This window comes from Drosophila bipectinata, chromosome 2L (assembly GCF_030179905.1).
Source record: "Drosophila bipectinata strain 14024-0381.07 chromosome 2L, DbipHiC1v2, whole genome shotgun sequence".
Lineage (NCBI taxonomy): Eukaryota > Metazoa > Arthropoda > Insecta > Diptera > Drosophilidae > Drosophila > Drosophila bipectinata.
In genome coordinates this window covers 8030264-8049431 of record NC_091736.1, presented here as the reverse complement: position 1 = coordinate 8049431, position 19168 = coordinate 8030264, and the positions used below count along the sequence as shown (strand labels likewise).

The 19168-nt window shown below is 45.1% G+C and overlaps 7 protein-coding genes across 7 annotated transcripts; 5 read left to right on the top strand and 2 right to left on the bottom strand.

The window, feature by feature from the left end:
- Positions 1–41: 41 nt before the first annotated feature.
- LOC108133289 (uncharacterized) lies at positions 42–1893 on the top strand. Its single transcript, XM_070277527.1, has 2 exons — positions 42–1206; positions 1277–1893. Exons 1-2 carry the CDS (start codon positions 249–251, stop codon positions 1795–1797), a joined length of 1479 nt encoding a protein of 492 aa, XP_070133628.1. The 5' UTR covers positions 42–248; the 3' UTR covers positions 1798–1893.
- Positions 1894–3641: 1748 nt separating this feature from the next.
- Positions 3642–4886, top strand: LOC108133437 (uncharacterized). Its single transcript, XM_017253370.3, has 2 exons — positions 3642–4658; positions 4717–4886. The coding sequence occupies exons 1-2, from the start codon at positions 3784–3786 to the stop codon at positions 4814–4816; spliced, it is 975 nt and encodes a 324-aa protein (XP_017108859.3). The 5' UTR covers positions 3642–3783; the 3' UTR covers positions 4817–4886.
- A 224-nt stretch (positions 4887–5110) lies between these two features.
- LOC108133436 (acyl-coenzyme A diphosphatase NUDT19) lies at positions 5111–6565 on the bottom strand. The gene is made up of 4 exons (XM_017253369.3): positions 6371–6565; positions 6100–6314; positions 5698–6040; positions 5111–5568 (listed from the first exon to the last, which is right to left on the bottom strand). The coding sequence occupies exons 1-4, from the start codon at positions 6464–6466 to the stop codon at positions 5164–5166; spliced, it is 1059 nt and encodes a 352-aa protein (XP_017108858.3). The 5' UTR covers positions 6467–6565; the 3' UTR covers positions 5111–5163.
- Positions 6566–6692: 127 nt separating this feature from the next.
- Positions 6693–7979, top strand: LOC108133435 (acyl-coenzyme A diphosphatase NUDT19). The gene is made up of 2 exons (XM_017253367.3): positions 6693–6929; positions 6987–7979. Exons 1-2 carry the CDS (start codon positions 6837–6839, stop codon positions 7977–7979), a joined length of 1086 nt encoding a protein of 361 aa, XP_017108856.3. The 5' UTR covers positions 6693–6836.
- A 20-nt stretch (positions 7980–7999) lies between these two features.
- On the bottom strand, positions 8000–9346 carry Ctu2 (Cytosolic thiouridylase subunit 2). Its single transcript, XM_017253371.3, has one exon. The coding sequence runs from the start codon at positions 9245–9247 to the stop codon at positions 8030–8032; it is 1218 nt and encodes a 405-aa protein (XP_017108860.3). The 5' UTR covers positions 9248–9346; the 3' UTR covers positions 8000–8029.
- A 193-nt stretch (positions 9347–9539) lies between these two features.
- Positions 9540–14249, top strand: swm (Zinc finger protein swm). The gene is made up of 6 exons (XM_017253358.3): positions 9540–9684; positions 9970–10263; positions 10326–10785; positions 10846–13143; positions 13200–13328; positions 13399–14249. Exons 2-6 carry the CDS (start codon positions 10205–10207, stop codon positions 13621–13623), a joined length of 3171 nt encoding a protein of 1056 aa, XP_017108847.3. The 5' UTR covers positions 9540–9684; positions 9970–10204; the 3' UTR covers positions 13624–14249.
- A 466-nt stretch (positions 14250–14715) lies between these two features.
- Positions 14716–18830, top strand: Top3alpha (topoisomerase 3-alpha). Its single transcript, XM_070277292.1, is given in 8 exon segments — positions 14716–14941; positions 15009–15642; positions 15704–15735; positions 15737–16175; positions 16225–16607; positions 16609–16884; positions 16886–18521; positions 18581–18830. Coding segments are annotated over 8 exon segments (3732 nt in total). The 5' UTR covers positions 14716–14776; the 3' UTR covers positions 18748–18830.
- Positions 18831–19168: the final 338 nt, after the last annotated feature.

The following is a 19168-nucleotide window of genomic DNA, read 5'->3' as shown; positions in this document are numbered from 1 at the left end:
TACTCATTCTCCTATAAGCTATGAATACGGAATATTTGAAATTCGTGCGGATTCATAACTTTCGGTGGTTGCTAGATTAAAGCATAAAGAATTACGAGAACTGAAGAAAAACTGAAAGACTGAAAGAAACGAAAAAGAACCCATAGATTAGAGGCTGGCACACGTGTTTCGAAACATATTTAAGCGTATGCTTTAGTCTAACTGAGACACTTGCATATTGCAAACCCACTTGAGAGCAACCCACAGAAATGAAGGTTTTTGTAGCGCTTCTTTTTGCCATCGTCTGCTTGGCTCGAGTCCAAGCAGAGGATCCGATTCTTGAGGCCTTGGAGGAAACTGCCAAAGACGCTAAGGAGGCAAAGGACCTCCTCATAAATATTAACGAGGTTTCCATAAAAACCCAGGTTGCTCTGACCGAACAGCAGGAGTCCTTAAAGGTCCTGGATCTCATCAATACGCTTGTGGAAAAGCTTTCGACCGCCTTGGATGTTAAGTCCCGGGAGACTGCTGCAGCACTTCTTAACATTTCTAAGGAAGGCGAGCAGTACGCCAGCCGCACGGAAGCAGAGCTACTGCTCCTGGCCCGGCTTCAGGAAGGCACCGCCCTTTTGATCAACCAGTTGACGATCAAACTGGAAGCCTACCAGCAACACGTGCTCGACAATTCACGCAAAATCGACCTGGACATCAACAACCTTGCCAAGCTGATTACCCGAACGGTTCTGCCCCAGTTAAATGGCCTGAAGTGCTCCTTTGACAACCTGGAAACCTCACAAATTAATGTTGAAGTTGAACTGAAGAACCTGGCTGGAATCCGGCAAATTAGCGAAAGCACCAACCGAAAGTTGGACGTCTTGGAGAAACAATTAAAGCAGCTGAATCACACCCAAGAGGTTCGCTTGGACGGACTGATCGCAGCCGTCAGCCACCTGCAGCCTTTGAACACCTGGAAGGTAGAAGGTGCCCTCCGTGAACTGATCATCTCGCAGAAGCGTATCGAACTAGATCTGGAGCAGTGCAGCCGGCCTTCCCACTACCCGCACCAAGGTCATCACGAAGAAACCTACGCTCCAAGTTATGGCTATGTGCCCTCATACGCCCCACCTGAGCCCCAATATTCACCACCCAAGCCCAAACCAGTGGATTTAGTACAGGTGTGGAACATAAATGAGCCACAAAAACAGGGTGAGTTTGTTAACAACTTCAATAAACTTTGAACTATAAAGTAACGATCATTCCGTATAATTCCTTATAGGAAAACAGCCTTTATACCAACAAGTAAGGGCCTATGCGCAGTCGCCGGAACCAAAAAAGCATCATCCTGTATCTCGGCGGGAACCCTTGCCTTGGGAGGCTGTACAACAATACAATACTGCCCCATCCGTGGCCCACAGACCAGCTCAGGTTTCCCATCATCAGTCTGCTGCCAACCATCACTATGAGGATTGGAACCCAGCCCCAGTTTACGCTACCACTGCAAAGCCCAGGCGAAAGCCTTGTCCAAAAGAACAGCAATCACCTGCACCATCTTACGGACAAGTATTAATTCCCCAGGAATCTTATAAGCCTGAACACCAAGGGCCCCACAAGCTGGAACCATACCAACCACAATCCTACAAGCAAGAAACCGTACCAGAGTCGGATAAACAAGAAAACCACCAAGATCAATCCTATAAGCCACAGGAACCCTTTAAACCGCAATCTCGTCATGGAAAAACCTATAGACCTTCGCCTGTCCAACCTGGAGAGTCTTACAGGATTTGGTACGGCGACGAGTCTTTACCCAAAGGATTCTAAACTGGAATTGTGTGAAAATGATCTCCCAAACGATACAAACTTTAGAAATATTCCACATATAGCAAATTCTAAACCTCATATACAATATTTAGAAATTTAAAGAATAAATAATTATGCATTGGAACTAAAAGTGTTTATATTATTGACTAAAATAGTGTGAAAAAATTAAATAACATAAAGGCATATTATGGAAAGTAAGGCTAAAATGACTAAAATTGGCTGATGGCTGGAAAAATATATAGAAGTATTTTATATATATTTTGTTCGTATGTTTTACCTTTTATCAGTGGCGGATTTAACAGGTGGGCAAAGGCGCGCTTGCCCACTGGGCCCCCCCGGTGAAAGTGAAAGTTACACCTTCGATTTCTTTTCCACAAATCTGCATCAAAATCTGGGACCAAAATATTTTTAAGATTTTTTGTCAAATTTTCTGGGCTGTCCCCTTCAAAATGTGCAAAATGCATGGGGAGCCCCATATGACCCACTGCGAAGGCCATATCTTAGGAAATATTCATCCGATTCTTGAACGGAATACCTTAAACGATTAGTGGATCGATTCTCCATAAATCTGCATCAAAATCTGAGAATAAAATATTTTAAAGAATTTTCTGGGCTGTCCCTTTCAAAATGTGCAAAATGCATGGGGAGCCCCATATGACCCACTGCGTAGGCCATATCTTAGGAAATATTCATCCGATTCTTGAACGGAATATCTTAAACGATTTGTGGATCGATTCTTCATAAATCTGCATCAAAATCTGGGAACAAAAAAATTTTAAAGATTTTTTGTCAAATTTTCTGGGCTGTCCCCTTCAAAATGTGCAAAATGCATGGGGAGCCCCATATGACCCACTGCGTAGGCCATATCTTAGGAAATATTCATCCGATTCTTGAACGGAATACCTTAAACGATTTGTGGATCGATTCTTCATAAATCTGCATCAAAATCTGGGAACAAAATATTTTAAAGATTTTTTGTCAAATTTTCTGGGCTGTACCCTTCAAAATGTGCAAAATGCATGGGGAGCCCCATATGACCCACTGCGAAGGCCATATCTTAGGAAATATTCATCCGATTCTTGAACGGAATACCTTAAACGATTTGTGGATCAATTCTTCATAAATCTGCATCAAAATCTGGGAACAAAATATTTTTAAGATTTTTTGTCAAATTTTCTGGGCTGTCCCCTTCAAAATGTGCAAAATGCATGGGTAGCCCCATATGGCCCACTGCGAAGGCCATATCTTAGGAAATATTCATCCGATTCTTGAACGGAATACCTTAAACGATTTGTGGATCGATTCTTCATAACTCTGCATCAAAATCTGGGAACAGCGTGTAAAAAATAAGGAAAAATTGTATTTTTGATAGCTTTAAACATGAGAGCCTAGAACTCAAAAAACCTCTGCAGAGGTACAAAAAGAAAAGCTATCGAAACTTTGTTCTGTTTCACAGTAAAAATAAAAACACATGTTATACACGAGAACTTTCTGATTCTTATGGTATCAGGAACATCGTAGACCTATTTTCTGAATGAAACTCATAAAAGTGACAATATGACACGTTTTCTGTGTAATCTTATTACCTGTTACCCACAAAAAAGCCGGTCAGCTACCCTATCATAAGAGACCCATTTGAAAACAAAGAAGAAATGTCAAAACGTGCCAATCTCTTAATTATTTTAAACTCTCAAAATTGTGTTTAATATTATAACTAGCACAAAAAACATGAAGCATGGTTTGTGACTTCAGTTTTGTCTTTCCACCGTAATCCAACATTTATGAATATCACAGTTGCTTAAATCTGAAGATTATATCGATTTGGCAGAACGCCCTTGGGAGGTCAACTCAGATTAAGATTAGAGCAGAGTTTGCAGCTGCACCCACGTGGTACTTTGTAGTTTGATAGAATTTAACTTGTTCGGAGACACGTTTTAGACCTTCACTTGCACTACATAAGCTGAAGCTTGGCACTACTGAAGACACATGAGAAGTAGCTCCCAAGCGAAAAACACCATGAGAACCCAACTGATCTTGGCCACCATCTGCGTCTTCCTTAGTGCTACCTCAGCACAGGATGTGGTATCACAAGAAAAAGAGTTACTGGAACAAGTAGGGGAGCTTCTCCGACTTGTTCTTGATCTGAGCTTCCAAACAAAAGGCATAGAGGAGAAGTTCCGTCATCAGCGAGATGAGATCGAACGAATTGAAGGACTCGAAGCTACTCTGGTTAAGCTGGAGACTGGCGTTCTGGACAGCATCAACATCACCGCTGCGGGTGTCGCCAATTTGACATCTTTTATTGCGGCTGCCCAAGCCCAAAATGACCAGGCCATTCAGAACCTCACCAAGGTGGACGGTGAAATCCGAAACCTTGTAGGCGATGTAGAAACCAACCAAAACAAATACGAAAAGGATCTGGACCAGGTGGCAGCATCGATTAACACACACCTGAGTGAGATTGAACAAGTTCTGCGAGAGGCCATCGTCGGTGATCTTATTGGACTGGACCACAAGGCATTGATCCTGCAGCAACAACAGCAGGAAATCAATGGCCAGGTTGGTAATATACAGGAGCTAAATGATCTGGCAGGACAAGCCAACTACAAGCTGCAGCAACTGGAATGTGGACTTACCAAGCTGAACAGTTCCCAGTCGGAAAGCCTTAACACCATCAAGGGATCCGTCATAGGTATCCAGATAGCCTCTTCGCAGATCGACCAGAAAATCGGTATCCTCTTGGATAACCAAAAAAATATTGAAAAGTCCCTGGGTGGATGCTCAAAGTGGCGGCCTTATGAGCCAAAACCCGATAAAGCCCACGAAGTGTGGACTCACCCAGAACACGTCTCGGGCTATCAGTAAGTACACTTTTTTCAACTAAGGAAGCAGATATTTAAGCTTCATTATTTCCTTTAGGTCCCACCATGAACATAAGCCAAAATTTGAGACCACATATCCATCTGAGGGGGAGTCCTCCTACCTATACAAGCTTTGGTACGGAAAGGGACCTGAATAAAACCAATGGCTTTTAGACAAAAAATAGAAAATTATATCTTTAAAGCATATATGATTCCAATTCAAACGCAAACGACCTAATAAATATTATTTTCTTTACATTTTTTTAATAAAACCTTTGTATGTGCTACAAAACTTGTAAAATTTATAGTTTTCTTGTCTAAAATTTAGAGTCTAAGACCATTTAGACTCTAAATTCACATCATCTTTCTCTGTCACTTCTCCGACTACCAGGAATTTAAATTGTTAATTTTTTTGAACATAAATTTTAACCAGCCAAAGAAATAAAAAAATGTACAAATCAGTAATAACTTTTAATGAAAATGTGTAAACAAATTTGGTTATCCATTACAGTTTACTTGGGTCTAATGGGTGAACCTGACCATCGCCTCGCTCAAAATTAACTAACAGCTTCGACTGATACTGGCTCCAATGCTCTGATCTGTGCAATTTTCCCTTGGCCAGCAACCGGAAATCCTCGACTGACAAACCAGTCTCGATTTTGTCTGAGGTAACATCCGGATCAGTGGGATATAAAGCGTCCCCAGGTAAGAGATGCACAGTGCCATCTGTGCATTTGTACATAACTGGGTGGATCAGATCCGTGCCTTTGGCAGATCGCTCCTCAGCGAACTTTCGAAGTCCTTCCAGAGAGCTAAAGTTCAGAAAACGACTGAGCTCATAGAACTGGGGTGGTGGTAGCCACAGCTCTTTCCTTAGGCATGCTTTAAGGTAATCCAATGGGGATCGCCACTAGAATATGAAAAAGATTCAATCTATGAATTAATTTATAAAACAAATACATACTACTGTTCATATTTACGCATTCGTGATTTGCCAAGACTGATTATTTATTATATAATTATTTTATGGTTTTCTCACCGCACAATCTTTCACTTCATTGGGTTCGATTTGAACCTCAGGCTGCTCCTCCAAAGCCGTTAAAAAGAAGGCCGTCTCAAAACGTTTTTTAAAGGTTGAGGGCGTTCGCCAGACGGACCACTCGAGGAGTGACCACACATCCGGAACAACATCAAGATGCTTGCACAACTCCAGGAACTGGCTGGCGTCATTGTGGACCACATGTTGCCAACGGGCGCGATCAAATTGATCGTAGAATTTTCCGTATCCGCTGGTGGAAGATAATGACTTTTTGTCCCGGCACAATAGAATTCCAAGCTCTTCGAAGGTTTCCCGAATAGCCGTCAACCGAAGAGACAGATTCCTTAAATGGGATACATAGACATAAAATAAGTTTGGCTAAAAAATATAGTCTCATCTTACGGGTCTATTTCTTTATCGGTCTCCTTTGGCTGGAAAATATCTGGCCGTGGACCATTCACGTGGCTCAAATCACGTAACTTGGCAGAGTTAATGTTGCTACGATGAAAGAGCTCCAACCAGGCTGGTGAACTGTCCGTGACATCGCAAACTCCTCCTGGAAAAACTGACGATTCCGGCATAAAGCTGGACTTTTGAGTACGCGTCAGCAACAAAGCCTAAAACAAGGATTAATTAATTACTTAATATCAAGAGGATGGACATGTAAACTCACATTGTAATCAAAGAGTTTATGTTTCGGCGCCTCGTCCTTGGCTAGCAGGATAAGGCTCGAGGATGGCCGGATTTTAGCCAACACCTGCTTGGACATGATCGTCAAAATAAGTTGATATCGATAGGTTTTTATTGCCGGACAGCTGATTTACTTAGTACCCATTAGGTTTCTATCGCAATGGGTTACCTTCACGGAACTATACCATATAACAGAAAGCCATTTATTTTCTTTTCCGTCTTATAATTTAATTCTTCCTATAATTAAAAATAATAAAAAAAAAATGTATATATTATTATTTTTCGTCTCCGTAATTTTTGTAGAGTATTTAACTAGTTTTTTCGGCTAGGGTATCTGCTACTCGAAACCATCTATCACCTCTTTAGGAATTGTTTATTTTTGGTTTGAAACGCCAGTACGAAGGTTGTGGAAATCTATCATGGAATATTTTTGGACCGGACTTTAGACGATGGTTGCTCCTACAAAAAGTGAAATATATAGACCCTCTGCCAGCCTAATATTAGCTGCCAGGGGGGACCCCTCCGCTGAATATGACTATAATGTGTGTAAACTTTTAACATTTACGTATGAATGCATCTCTGATAACTTCTCGTTTAAGTTACTGCTGATTAAACGGACGGAGCGCACTTCGTATGCATTAAATCACTGTGTCTTCCCAGGTGGGGTGCTTGATTCTGAGGATGAATCTCCAGATTGGCTGAACTATTTTCGATCATTTGGTGTCACCGATGAACATCTAAAGTTGCTTACCCGAGACCAACAAACTCCCAGGCCAAAGTTCCTAACTGGAGGGGAGCATTTTTCCAAAGATATTGCACTGAGGCTGACAGCTCTCAGAGAAACTTTTGAGGAGGTAGGCCTCTTAATATGCACCAACCAAGAGATTTTTAACACCTGGGATTACAAAACTGGGCATCCAAGGACTTTGCTCCTAGAGCCAAGCGATCGTTCCTCATGGCAACGACTAGTTCACAACAAACCCAGTGAATTTCTAAACCTCTGCCGCCACTTCAATGTCATTCCCAATCTGTGGACTCTGCAGGAATGGTCTGCGTGGAGAACATCAGCCACTGCTTCCCGTAAATACGATACAGTCTACTACATAACTGCCTTGGAAGAGCGGTCAGAGAAAGTAACCCTTCTCTTGGAGCCAGAGGAGGTAGACTCGGCCCACTGGATGACACCGGCAGAAGCTTGGTGTAGTTCTCAGGATGGATCTATTTGGCTACCATTTACTCTTCTTTACGATACGGCGCGCCTAATGAACTTTCGAAAACGGCAAGAGCTCCTAGACTTCGCACAGGAGAGAGTCATTTATGGTAGCACCTTGGTGCAGCCCGTCTACTACCGTTGTAGCGACTGCATCTTCGGGGTGCTACCAGGAGACGAACTCTATCCAAGTGAGCCTGAAAGCTGCACGCAATCGATTATTCTACCTCAATCTATTGATGAAATTAATTTAAAGGCCAATCAATACAATCGCTATATCGTGTATAACTTTCACAAGGTAGTCTTGGCTTCCAATGTCCCACCCAATGATGGTCATCTTCAGTTGCAGCCGCATGTTAACACAAAGCTGGCAAAGTTGTAGTGAAAAGCCGAAGATTTTGTAACGTTTAGGTATAAATATATTTTTGTTTCCTATGACAAGCTTTTGTTTTCAAATTCAGCTTCTATTCTGCGGCAAGCGTGACACAGTCCATCGCCTAGTTCCATTCTCCTCTTGGAAACTATTTCTGGGTCTTCGCTGTTTTCGTATAGACGCACGCCGGCCTCCGAAACAGACCGGGAATATTCAATGGCGAGCAATGTATCGGAGAGCTCCGTGTCCAGTGCTGACTGACAGTGGCTGCATTTAGACTGCTCAGGATGGGTAACCTCGGAAATTTTTCCACCAGTTCGGAACACTGTAGACACCGTTGACGAAAAGTTTTTTTGCAGGTTGGCCACAAATGCAGATGTGAGGTTTTGCAGGCTGGCCGCTTCCCCTTGCTCTTGACCATACTGAGAGTTTGTCTTGATAAGTGGTTCCAGACGTTGTGCATGCACATAGAACAGCACCTCCTGCTCGGTCAAATCTTTAAGTGGTCTCAGCAGCTTAATACCAGCAGCTAGTCTGTCATCCAAAAGAGATACGTCCAGTGCGGCACTTCCACCACGGCCCAAGGCGATCGAAGTCAGTAGCTGAGTGGCCAAATCCACGCTTATGCTAGAGTCGAAAACATGATTGCATTGCAGTTTTTTGGCTACGGCGGCAATAAGGTTTTTCCGCTGCTGTTTGAGATAATCCTGGCGACTTGTAAGGCTCCGCAGATGACTAAGTTTTTGGACGAGCTCATTCGATCCCTCGGCACCGGGGAAGTAGTCCTTAAGCAGTTTTAGGGAGTCAACCGACGATCCGAGTGTAATCACATGGAACTCAAATGCCTCATATCGTCTGGACAGCGCCTCAAGAGATTTCAAATCCGTGGGTTCATTGCCCTGAAGCGGTTGATCCTCGATGTACACCAAACGTGCATTGCAATGCAGTCTTTTAAATGTGTTCTGGGTCTGAGCGTAGTATAGCATGTCTAAAAGAACTAGGGACTGAGCTGAGCCGTCGAGAACAAGAAGAACCTCAGCGTTTCTGGGAAGGACCTTTGCGGCGCCCAAAGCGGCACGGAATTTGTGCCTCGCATACGCTAAGAAACAGTCACGACACTCCGGGGTTCGAAAATTGATTTTAAAGAGCTCATCCGAGGAGATGTCGCACTTGCTGCATTCCCCTGGGCTCAAAGCGATACCCGAAGGCTGTGATCCCGCAACCATTGAATGGGTACCACCCTCATCCCCGAAATCGTCTTCTCCAATGCTGCACATGGCAATTATTTACGCGAATTTCACAGATATATGAAACGAACCAGGGCGGATATATAATTTAGCCTGTGGTGTTAACAAGGCCGATTTCAAGCTAGGTGGTGCATTTGTGGCTTTAATTGGAATATTAAAGACAACATACATATTTTAATAAAAAAAAACCATTAGCTCTTGGAATTTTTGATCAAAAATATAACATACTTTAACTGGAATCTAAAAGTGGCAAGAAAAAAGTTTTAATATTTCCGTTTTCAGCTTCTTTTTAGTAGTTGCTGACAACACTGGGTCGAGGGAATCGGCAGTACTACCGATAACGATAACTGACTCTCATCAGAAGCAACCTTGCAACAGAAAAAGTGCAGTGAAAAATACAAAAATAGCAGTTTAAAACTTTATTTTGTTGTACAAGACTTAATCATAAGTTTAATTTAAGGCGTAAGGTAGGTGCGTAAAGTGATTGTGTCGGGAAAACCATATTCCAAGCGTCCTAAATTTGGGCGCAAAAATCTGGGTGCTGCTGGTACATATGTGAAATGTGTTTGTGTGCGTACGACTGCCTATATGTGTGCTCGTCTCGTACGCAAGCAAAAAGTATCGGGTAGCAAAATCGAGAAACTTTCTTATTGACGATAGCTGGGGAAGAAGAAGCAGTTCAACTGTGACATTTAATTAAAAGGCAGAGAAAAGCGGCTGAAAGTGAAGTAATTGCCGTCGTTTGATTTCAGAAAACCTAAGCGGAACCAAATCGTTGTTAAGAAGGCAGGAGAGCCTAGAAAGCCGTGTAGAATTGTCGCCTGAGCGACAGAGGTCATCTTAAAAATACATTTTCGGGCGTGTGTGCATGTGAGTGCCCCCGAGCTCGTTTAACCCCCACCCAGACCGAATCTGCCTAGACCAACGCAGCCAACAATCAAATAAATCAACAATCAAACACAACCAATAGTAACAGCCCGCCTCAGGATGATACTGGAGAATTCGGACAAGCTCAAGGACTGGTTGAGTGTGGTCCTGGAGCCTCTGTAAGTTCAAGTTCATACATTTAGATATTCATTTTTAATCAAATAATTATTTCTTACTACAGCTGCGATGCGGACTCTTCGGCCTTGGCGCGCTATGTTATCGCGCTATTAAAGAAAGACAAATCGGATAAGGATCTTAAGCGGATTATGATCGAACAACTGGATGTCTTTTTGTCGGAGGAGACAACGCGCTTTGTAGAGCGCCTTTTCGATGCCATTGCCAGCGAGGAGTACCTGACGCTGCCCGCCCCAGTTCCGACGGTTACTGGAGCTGCCTCTGAGCTGGATCTCGACCAAGAACTGGCTCTGGCTATCGACGGGGCCCAGGATGAAATCGAGGCCGTGCTGGCTGCCGACTCCCCTCCGCCACTACCAAAAGAGAATGTGATAATCCCCGAGAGCAATGCGACACAACAGGATAAGGTAAGCCAAAACGCCAACGAGGCAGCGGCCTTATCGTTTACCAGCCAGGAAGCCAGCATTGCCTCGAATCCCGCAACAGACGCCAAGTCCGCCTTTGATGTGAGCACACTACTTCATTCCTTCTATTGACATTATAATGACTTTTCATACTCTTTGCAGCACAAAACCAAAGAATCACACAACTCACAGTCCGCCTCCCACTATCATCATCACCACGTTCGCAGCGCTAGCCCACCAGGCAGGAGCAGCGGGGTAAGTGGAAACGGAGGTGCAGCGGGCGGTGGAGGTTTGGCAACTGGATATGCCGATAAGGAAAACCAACCTCGGGACAGTCGACGGCGGCGCGCCTCCTTGCGTTCGCGGTCCCGATCTCGGTCAAGATCTAACGAACGAACCTTCCGACGCTCCCGATCCCGCGATCGCCGGGTAAACGAACGTGAGAAAACTCAGCGCCAGTTCCGTAACAAATCACCGCCAGGCTCGCAGACAGACAACCGTCATCATGGGCGACGCAACTTTGACCGACGGCGCATCGGTGGGAATACGGATGATCGTCCACGCTTTGGCAACAATAAGGGCCGCAGGTCGCATAGCCGATCAATGTCCCCAGAGCGAAACATGCGGCGTAACCAAAACTCCCCCGATCGAGCTGCAGCTGGACAAGGCAACCAACCTCCAGCTCCGGTGGCACCACCAACGCCCGTCGAGCATCCTGCCGCCCATCCCCGTCAAAGATGTCGCGATTTTGACGAGAAGGGCTACTGTGTGAGAGGCGAAACATGCCCCTGGGACCATGGAGTTAACCCTGTTGTCTTTGAGGGTATCAACAACTCTGCACTGATGATGTCCATGCGCGAGTACAATCCAGATGCACCAGAAATTTGGGCCCGTGGAGGAGGACCCCCTCCTGGAGCTGGTCAGGGACCAGTGCCACCGCCTGCACAGGCGGGTCCGGCTAACATTAATCCGTTTAGTGGTAGTGTGCGTCCTAATGCGTTGATGAGTGGATCGGGACCCAATCCGCTGGGTGTGCCCAACCCCGCTGACTATGCCCGCAACTCGGGAGCTCCACCACCACCGCCTTCCATGATGCCATTCCCTTTCAACCCAACGGCCGTGACTACTCCGCTTCAACGCCAGCTTATACCCATACCCGTCGTTGATGGCGCCCCCTCAGGTGGGGTGGCAGAGCTCGGGAAGCGGCGCTTCGAACTGGAAGACACTGTGGCTATTGCAGACGTTCCATCCAAGCGAAAGGTGCCTATTAACAGCCGATTGGGTCCAAGGGTCAACCCAAATATGCAGCAACACAACAGTTCCTTGGAGTTGCGAAAGGTGCCCCGCGGACTCAACACCATTGCTCATCTGAACAACCACTTTGCCAAGTTCGGCAAGATAGTGAACATCCAGGTGTCTTACGAAGGTGATCCGGAGGCAGCTATTGTCACGTTTTCCACGCACGCGGAGGCGAATGTCGCTTATAGAAGCACCGAGGCGGTGTTGAACAATCGTTTCATTAAAGTCTTCTGGCACAACGATAGCAGCGGAGTTGAGGTGGGTCAACTGAATCCTATGGGCGGTGGCGTCGGAGGAGGAGGCGGCGGAAGGAAGAACACCAGCCAGTACCATTTGCATAACGTGCCTGCAATGCCAACTCCCAACGCTGATAGTGCCAAGATTAGCAATGCAAATCCACTGACTGAAGCCGGAGCGGCAAACAATGCAACGCCATTAGCGGAGCAAGCCAGCACAGCGGCCCCAGCCTCCATGCGCCTCAAGCTCAATGCGGCAGCGCCAAATGCAGGAGCAGCGGGAGGAGCGCCCGGAGCTGCTGGCCGCCCTATTAATCCTGCCACACTGCGTAAAAAGCAAGAAGAGCAGCAGAAGGCCGTACACCAACTGGCCAACGGACTGCGGAAGCGCAAACAGGAATTGCTTCAGAGCTACGTCAAGCAGATGAAAACCGCTCTGGAGTTGGTGGAGCGGATGGATCCGCAAGATCCTCAGAGGGCTCCAACATTGGAAACTATCAAAGTACTGCAGCAGACTATCGATAAAATGCGCAAGGACGTCCATGCGGACCAGGACCAACTTCAAGCCCAGATTCAACAACAGCAGCAACAATTACCGCCTATCAAGAAGACTAAGGAACAACAAAAAAAAGAACTGCTGGACATGGAGCTTGAGCTGATCGCCCAGCAACAAGAAGGGAATGATACGACGGCCATACAGAAGCGACTCGAAGAACTGCAACGAAACCTAGGTGTAGGTGGTGGCCCGGCCGGAATGAACTCCAAGGCGGCACACTTTGCGTCCGCACCTGGTGCCGCGGGTGGCGTTGGACGAAAACGACCAAACCTTCCCGAAGGGCCCACGCGTGTAGACCGTCGACCAAAAGCCATTGTAGTTACCGGATTTGCGGCCGAAGAGGCGGACTTTGTCCTGGGCCACTTCAAGGTATGCAACTTACATTAAACATCCAAAATAAATATACACAATTTTATTATCCACAGAACTTTGGTGAGATTTCCAAACATGATGTAGACCGTGAGATTCCGCAGCTAATACTCTCGTATGCTACCCGCCTCAATGCAGAGCAGGCCGTGCTCCGAGGCAAAATGTACAAAGACAAGCGTCTTCAGGTTAGTAATTAAATGAAATAATGTTATTCAGGAAGTAAAAAACAACTATTATTTTTCTACGTTCCTCCAGATTTCATGGGCTCCGGTGGTGACACCGACGCCTGCCCCAACGGTGGCGCCTGTCGACAAAACCCCCTCATCAGCTGCCGGTGGCATCGGCCTTGAGAACCCTAAAGAGTTAATTCAGTCCGTCAGCGAGAGTGAAAGTCTTCTGGGCAGTGACACGTTACCGGAGCTGCGACTGGAGGATGAAGAGGAGGATGAGGAGTCCGAGGATCGTTCCTGGCGTCGTTGATGCACTGCCCTTCGCTACTAAAGCGTCCAAGCAAGCTCCATGTGGCTCAGAAGTGTTAGGAAACCCTTAACATCTATTTGTTGTTATTCTATATCTAACTGCGGTGTGTGCGGGCGTAATGAGAAGGAGAAGAACTGCGATGCACTTTGCACACTTCCGCCATAATTAAACGCTCTAAATATTACTAATATTTTACTGAAAATAAGTTATGAAATGCATACAAATACGAATGAGTTTATAGCTAAGCCTAAGTCCGAAATAACAACACATAAACTACAATTTTAAACGCGAAATTCAACCAAATCCATATCTCTGCTAGAGACGAAACATTGGTTAAGAGTCGTAATCCTTTGTATTTACACATTTTTCACTCTATCCTTTTCTTAAATACAAATATATATATACATATATATAATTGTTAAGATTTTATGTTGAGTTAAAGCTATAAAACACTAAAAAAAAAAAAAACAAAAAAAATTGCAAAACAAAAATCCCCAAAAACAAGCGCAATGAAAAGTCAAAAGTAAAAAAAAGAGAAAAACATCGTAGAAACGAAAAAGCAAAACAGCAAGTTATATAGAGAGATATAATAAAGTAAATAGTTTCGTATTTCAGGATAATAACAATGTTTTTTAAATTTTCAAAATGGGTATTGGGGAAAAAATCGAATATGCCCTTCTGAGGCTATAATACCACAGCGGTATTAACCTATAGCACTGATACCCGTACAAGTATCAATCAGCGGTCAAAATCTCTATTCAAATTTAAAAAAATATTTTAAATTCCCCAGTTCCTCTACATTTTTTAAAAATTAGCTCCGGAATTAGAAACAGAATATATATATTATATGTATATGCATATATATATATATAGAAAAATTCATTTTATAGAAAATTCATTCTACAGGTGCATATTCGAAAGATATATCTGTAGATTAGATATATTAGAAAGATCATACATATGTACATATATGTATTTTTATTCCACAAATTATCGGGGTCTCAAATGTGACGTCGTTACCACCAGAGCACCTTCTTTTAAAGTTGCGTGCCTGTTATCGATAGTTTTGAATATATCGATAACACAAATCTATGTTGTCTCTATTTTGACCGTGGCGCGATTAAACGTTTGTTTATTTCTAATAAACTCATGAATGACGGCACTTTTAAAATGTCTACGGCGTGCCCAAATCAACTTACAACGTTCCTACTGCACTAAAACGGGAAAGAACGCTGAAATGAAGTTCCTAAACGTAGCCGAAAAAAACGACGCCGCCAAAACTATTGCCGGACTCCTGTCCAATGGAACAGCGCGGCGGGTAAGCCAATGCACATATACGAATCTTTGGTCCAACTTGTTAAGCACTTCTACCCATTTTTAATAAGCGTGAGGGCTACTCTGTGTACAACAAGGTGTTTGACTTTGAGGCTGTTGTGCGAGGCAACAATTCTAAGATGGTGATGACCTCCGTGTCCGGCCATCTGATGCAGCTGGAGTTTGCTGTTTCATATCGTAATTGGCGCAATGTGGATCCCGGCTCTCTTTTCGATGCTCCTGTTCGGAAGTCTGTCGGTCAGGACTACGAGCCAATAAAGCGCACACTGGAACGCGAGGTACGGGGATGTCAGGGACTGATTATCTGGACGGATTGCGATCGCGAAGGCGAGAACATCGGCTACGAGATCATCGACGTCTGTCGTGCCATTAAACCGAATCTTACTGTGTACCGGGCTAATTTCTCGGAAATTACATCGGCAGCAGTTCGCAGGGCACTGCAGCAGCTTGGTCAGCCAGACAAGCGCCAGAGCGATGCGGTGGACGTTCGCTCGGAGCTGGATCTTCGCACGGGCGCCGCCATTACTCGGTTCCAGACCATGCGATTTCAACGACTCTTTCCCGCGAAGATTGCCGACAAGCTCATCTCTTATGGTAGCTGTCAGATTCCCACCCTGGGATTCGTGGCAGAGCGGTACAAGGAAGTTGAGGCTTTCGTATCGGAACCATTCTGGAAAGTGAAAGGTATTCAAACCCTTTATCGCAGATTAAAATATATGTTAACATGCATAGTTTTTCTTTTCAGTTATCCATACAATCGACGACCTAACCGTCGAGTTTCAACTGGGCTAGAAACAGGCTCTTTGACAAAGAGGCCTGTGAAAACTACCTACTGCTTTGCCTAGCGGAGCCCGCTCCGCGTGCCCTTGTTGAAAGTGTAACCGTAAAGCCTAAGCACAAATGGCGACCCACACCTATGGACACTGTGGAAATGGAGAAACTGGGCTCACGAAAACTGAAGCTCTCTGCGAAAGAAACTATGACTATAGCCGAGAAATTGTACAGCAAGGGTTTTATTAGCTATCCCCGCACAGAGACTAACCAGTTCTCGAAGGAATTCGAGCTGAAGCCGCTGGTGGAAATGCAAACGGGCAACGCTGCATGGGGAGCATTTGCCCAGCGAGTGGTGGAATGGGGCCCAAATCCACGAAATGGAAGTAAATCTGATCAGGCGCATCCCCCATTCATCCCACTAAGGCTGTGGATAGTAAGTAGCAGTAAAAATAATGTATCTCCAATAATTTAAACTTTAAACTTTTTTAATAGATCTTCAGGGAAACGAGGCCAGGGTTTACGAACTGGTTGTCCGCCACTTTCTTGCCTGTGTCAGTAAAGACGCTGTTGGCTCTGAAACTCTAGTAAACATTGACATTGCCGGGGAGAAGTTTACGGCCAACGGGCTAGTGATTCACGAACGAAACTACCTGGACGTTTATGTGTACGATAAGTGGAGTGCCAAGCAAATTCATCACTACGAGCAAAATCAGCGCTTTGAACCGACGGAGGTGTCACTTCATGAGGGTGCCACGACTGCTCCGCCTCTGCTAACTGAAGCCGACCTGATCGCTCTAATGGAGAAGCATGGAATCGGAACTGATGCGACACATGCGGAGCATATCAACACTATTAAGGAGCGCGGTTACATCGGTAATGGTTGACAAGGGTGCCTTAGTACCAGGTGTGATTGGCATGGGTCTTTACGAAGGCTATGGTGCCATGGAGTTGGCTCTAGCCAAGCCTCAGCTAAGAGCGGAATTCGAGTTGGACCTCAAACTAATATGCCAAGGGCAAAAGAATCCAAAAGCAGTGCTCTCCGACCAAATTGCCAAATATAAACAGTCATATCAGCAAATCACCGACAAAATCACCGCCATGGATGAAAAAATAGCTGCACGTATCAATGAGACGCCAGCAGCCAATACTACAAGGCCAAGAAGGAGGGGATGGCAGTGAACAGAATCAGCCTGTCATGCAGACTCTTTTTCAGTGCCCCAAGTGCAACCAGGCTCCGCTGGCTCTGAAGGCCAAGAAGAATCAGCAAGGCTGGTACATCGGCTGCACAAACTTTCCAGATTGCAAAAACGCTGTTTGGTTACCGTCAGAGTGCAAGGATGTCACGGTGACCAATGAAAGCTGCTCCAGTTGTGGTGACAGTCACCGCTTGCTGAAATTCCGTTTTGCCACGCCTTATTATCGTGGAGTCTTCAACACGCCCCATGGCTGGTATAAAACATGCCTGCCCTGCGACAATCTGTTTCGGTCGACATTTAACATCAATTTAGAATCTGTGAAGCGTGTGGGGGGTATTGTCGGTGAGGCAAGAGGCGGAGGTGATAGCTGGGGACCAGGGCCGGGACCTGGTGGAGGTGGAGGAGGAGGCGGAGGAGGAAGTGGAAGTGGAAGCGGTGGAAGGAGACCAGGTGGAGGAGGAGGAGGATCGGATGGTAGACCAGGCGGTGGTGATGCCTGGGGCTCTCAAGGTAGGAGCACTGTGAATCCTTCGACACAGAAAGGAAAAAAACCTGGCACTGGAGAAACGAAACCCAAGAAACCACCAAGCATACCGAAGCCAAAAAAGGCATCTAAAAGCACTGAAAATAAAAACACTGTCAGTAAATCGACAAGCAATATTCGTAACTACTTCAGTGCTGCATCAAGCTCACCCGCAAACGAGTTGGATGGATTCTTCGATAGTAATGATGGTTTTGAAGAGGCCATGTTAATGGCTGCCGACACGCTGGACACGAATGGAGTGCAATCGCAATCCTCAAACGTGGTTGAACTAGATGACGATATAGCCGCTGCCTTTGCTGCAGACGATGATGCTGAGTTTGAGGCTTTAGTGAATGGCGGTACTAAGGATGAAGACCAGCTGGATATGAGTCTTTCTGCCTGGGTACAAGAGCAGGAAGATGCGAACGAGCGTCCCATGGTGTGGGGAAGTCGAGCACGAGCATCCTCCAATGTGGCTTCTACACCGCCCCCAAAACCAGCACCCAAGAGAGCGAGATGGGACAGCACAGACTGGGATGAACCTTCCTCGTCAGCTCCGAATTCAGAAACTCAGGTGGTGCTGTGCACGGGATGTCAACAGGCAGCGATTCAACTTACCGTGCGTCGCGATGGGCCCAACAAGGGGAAGCTATTTTATAAATGTCCAAAGCCAGGCGACGAGTGCAAGTTCTTTCAATGGGCTGATGAGCAGGCAGCTCCCAAAAAACCACCCACCAACAATTCTTCCTTGCCTACCACTTCGTCTTCTTGGGGAACCAACCGTGTGACCACTCTGTCGAACCATTTACAAACCAACAGTTCCCAGTCTCGTAACCAAGGCTCAATGCGGTCCAATTCGAGCAGCACTGTCACAATAACCAAAACAAAAACGACTGCGACTTCGACGTCCCACGATGAGGGAGAGGAGATCAAGTGTAATTGCGGGAAACTGGCAAGTAGCCTGACTGTTCGAAGAGATGGACCCAACCAGGGCCGGCCTTTCTTCGCCTGCCCCACCCGGGAATCTTCTTGTGGTTTCTTCAAGTGGGGCGACGAGGATCAGAGTCAAGGTAAAAGTTGAAACCGCAATTTACTTAGAAGAGCTAGACTAAACAATTTATTCTTAAAGGTGGTTCCAGCGGAGGATACTCATGGGGATCTGGAACTGGCAATCGGAATGCTCCTTCCAAAGCTGCAAACAAATCCGAAGGATCAAAGTCGCGCAAGTGTGGTCTTTGTCGCAAAGAAGGACATACTCGAAACAAGTGTCCCCGTAAGAATGATTTTGATATGTAAATATTTTTAATTATGTTTAAAAGTAACTTCTATGAAGCTAATTTATATATCTGTAGAGGTCTACAGGTACTTGTAATTATGTAAATAAAGTTTAAAAAATACGTAAATCGGATTGGTTCTACAGCTTCTATAGTTCTGGACTATAAGTCATGAGCACCTGATCCGTTCATATCCCTATACCTTCATGGGTCGATCAATCATAAGGTCCAAAAGGCAATGGGTATATCAAATCATATTCTGGATTCCAAAGGAAGTTTTCGAAATAGGAATTCGGGACTGAATACCTTTTTTTGTTTTAAAATTTATAAACTATCCTCTTAGATCCTACAATATTGTTGGTACAGGTGTGATTCGTAATTTTCATTCGACTCCGGCAATTATATTTTTAAAATAATATGAGTTATTTAAATTTGGTATTTTA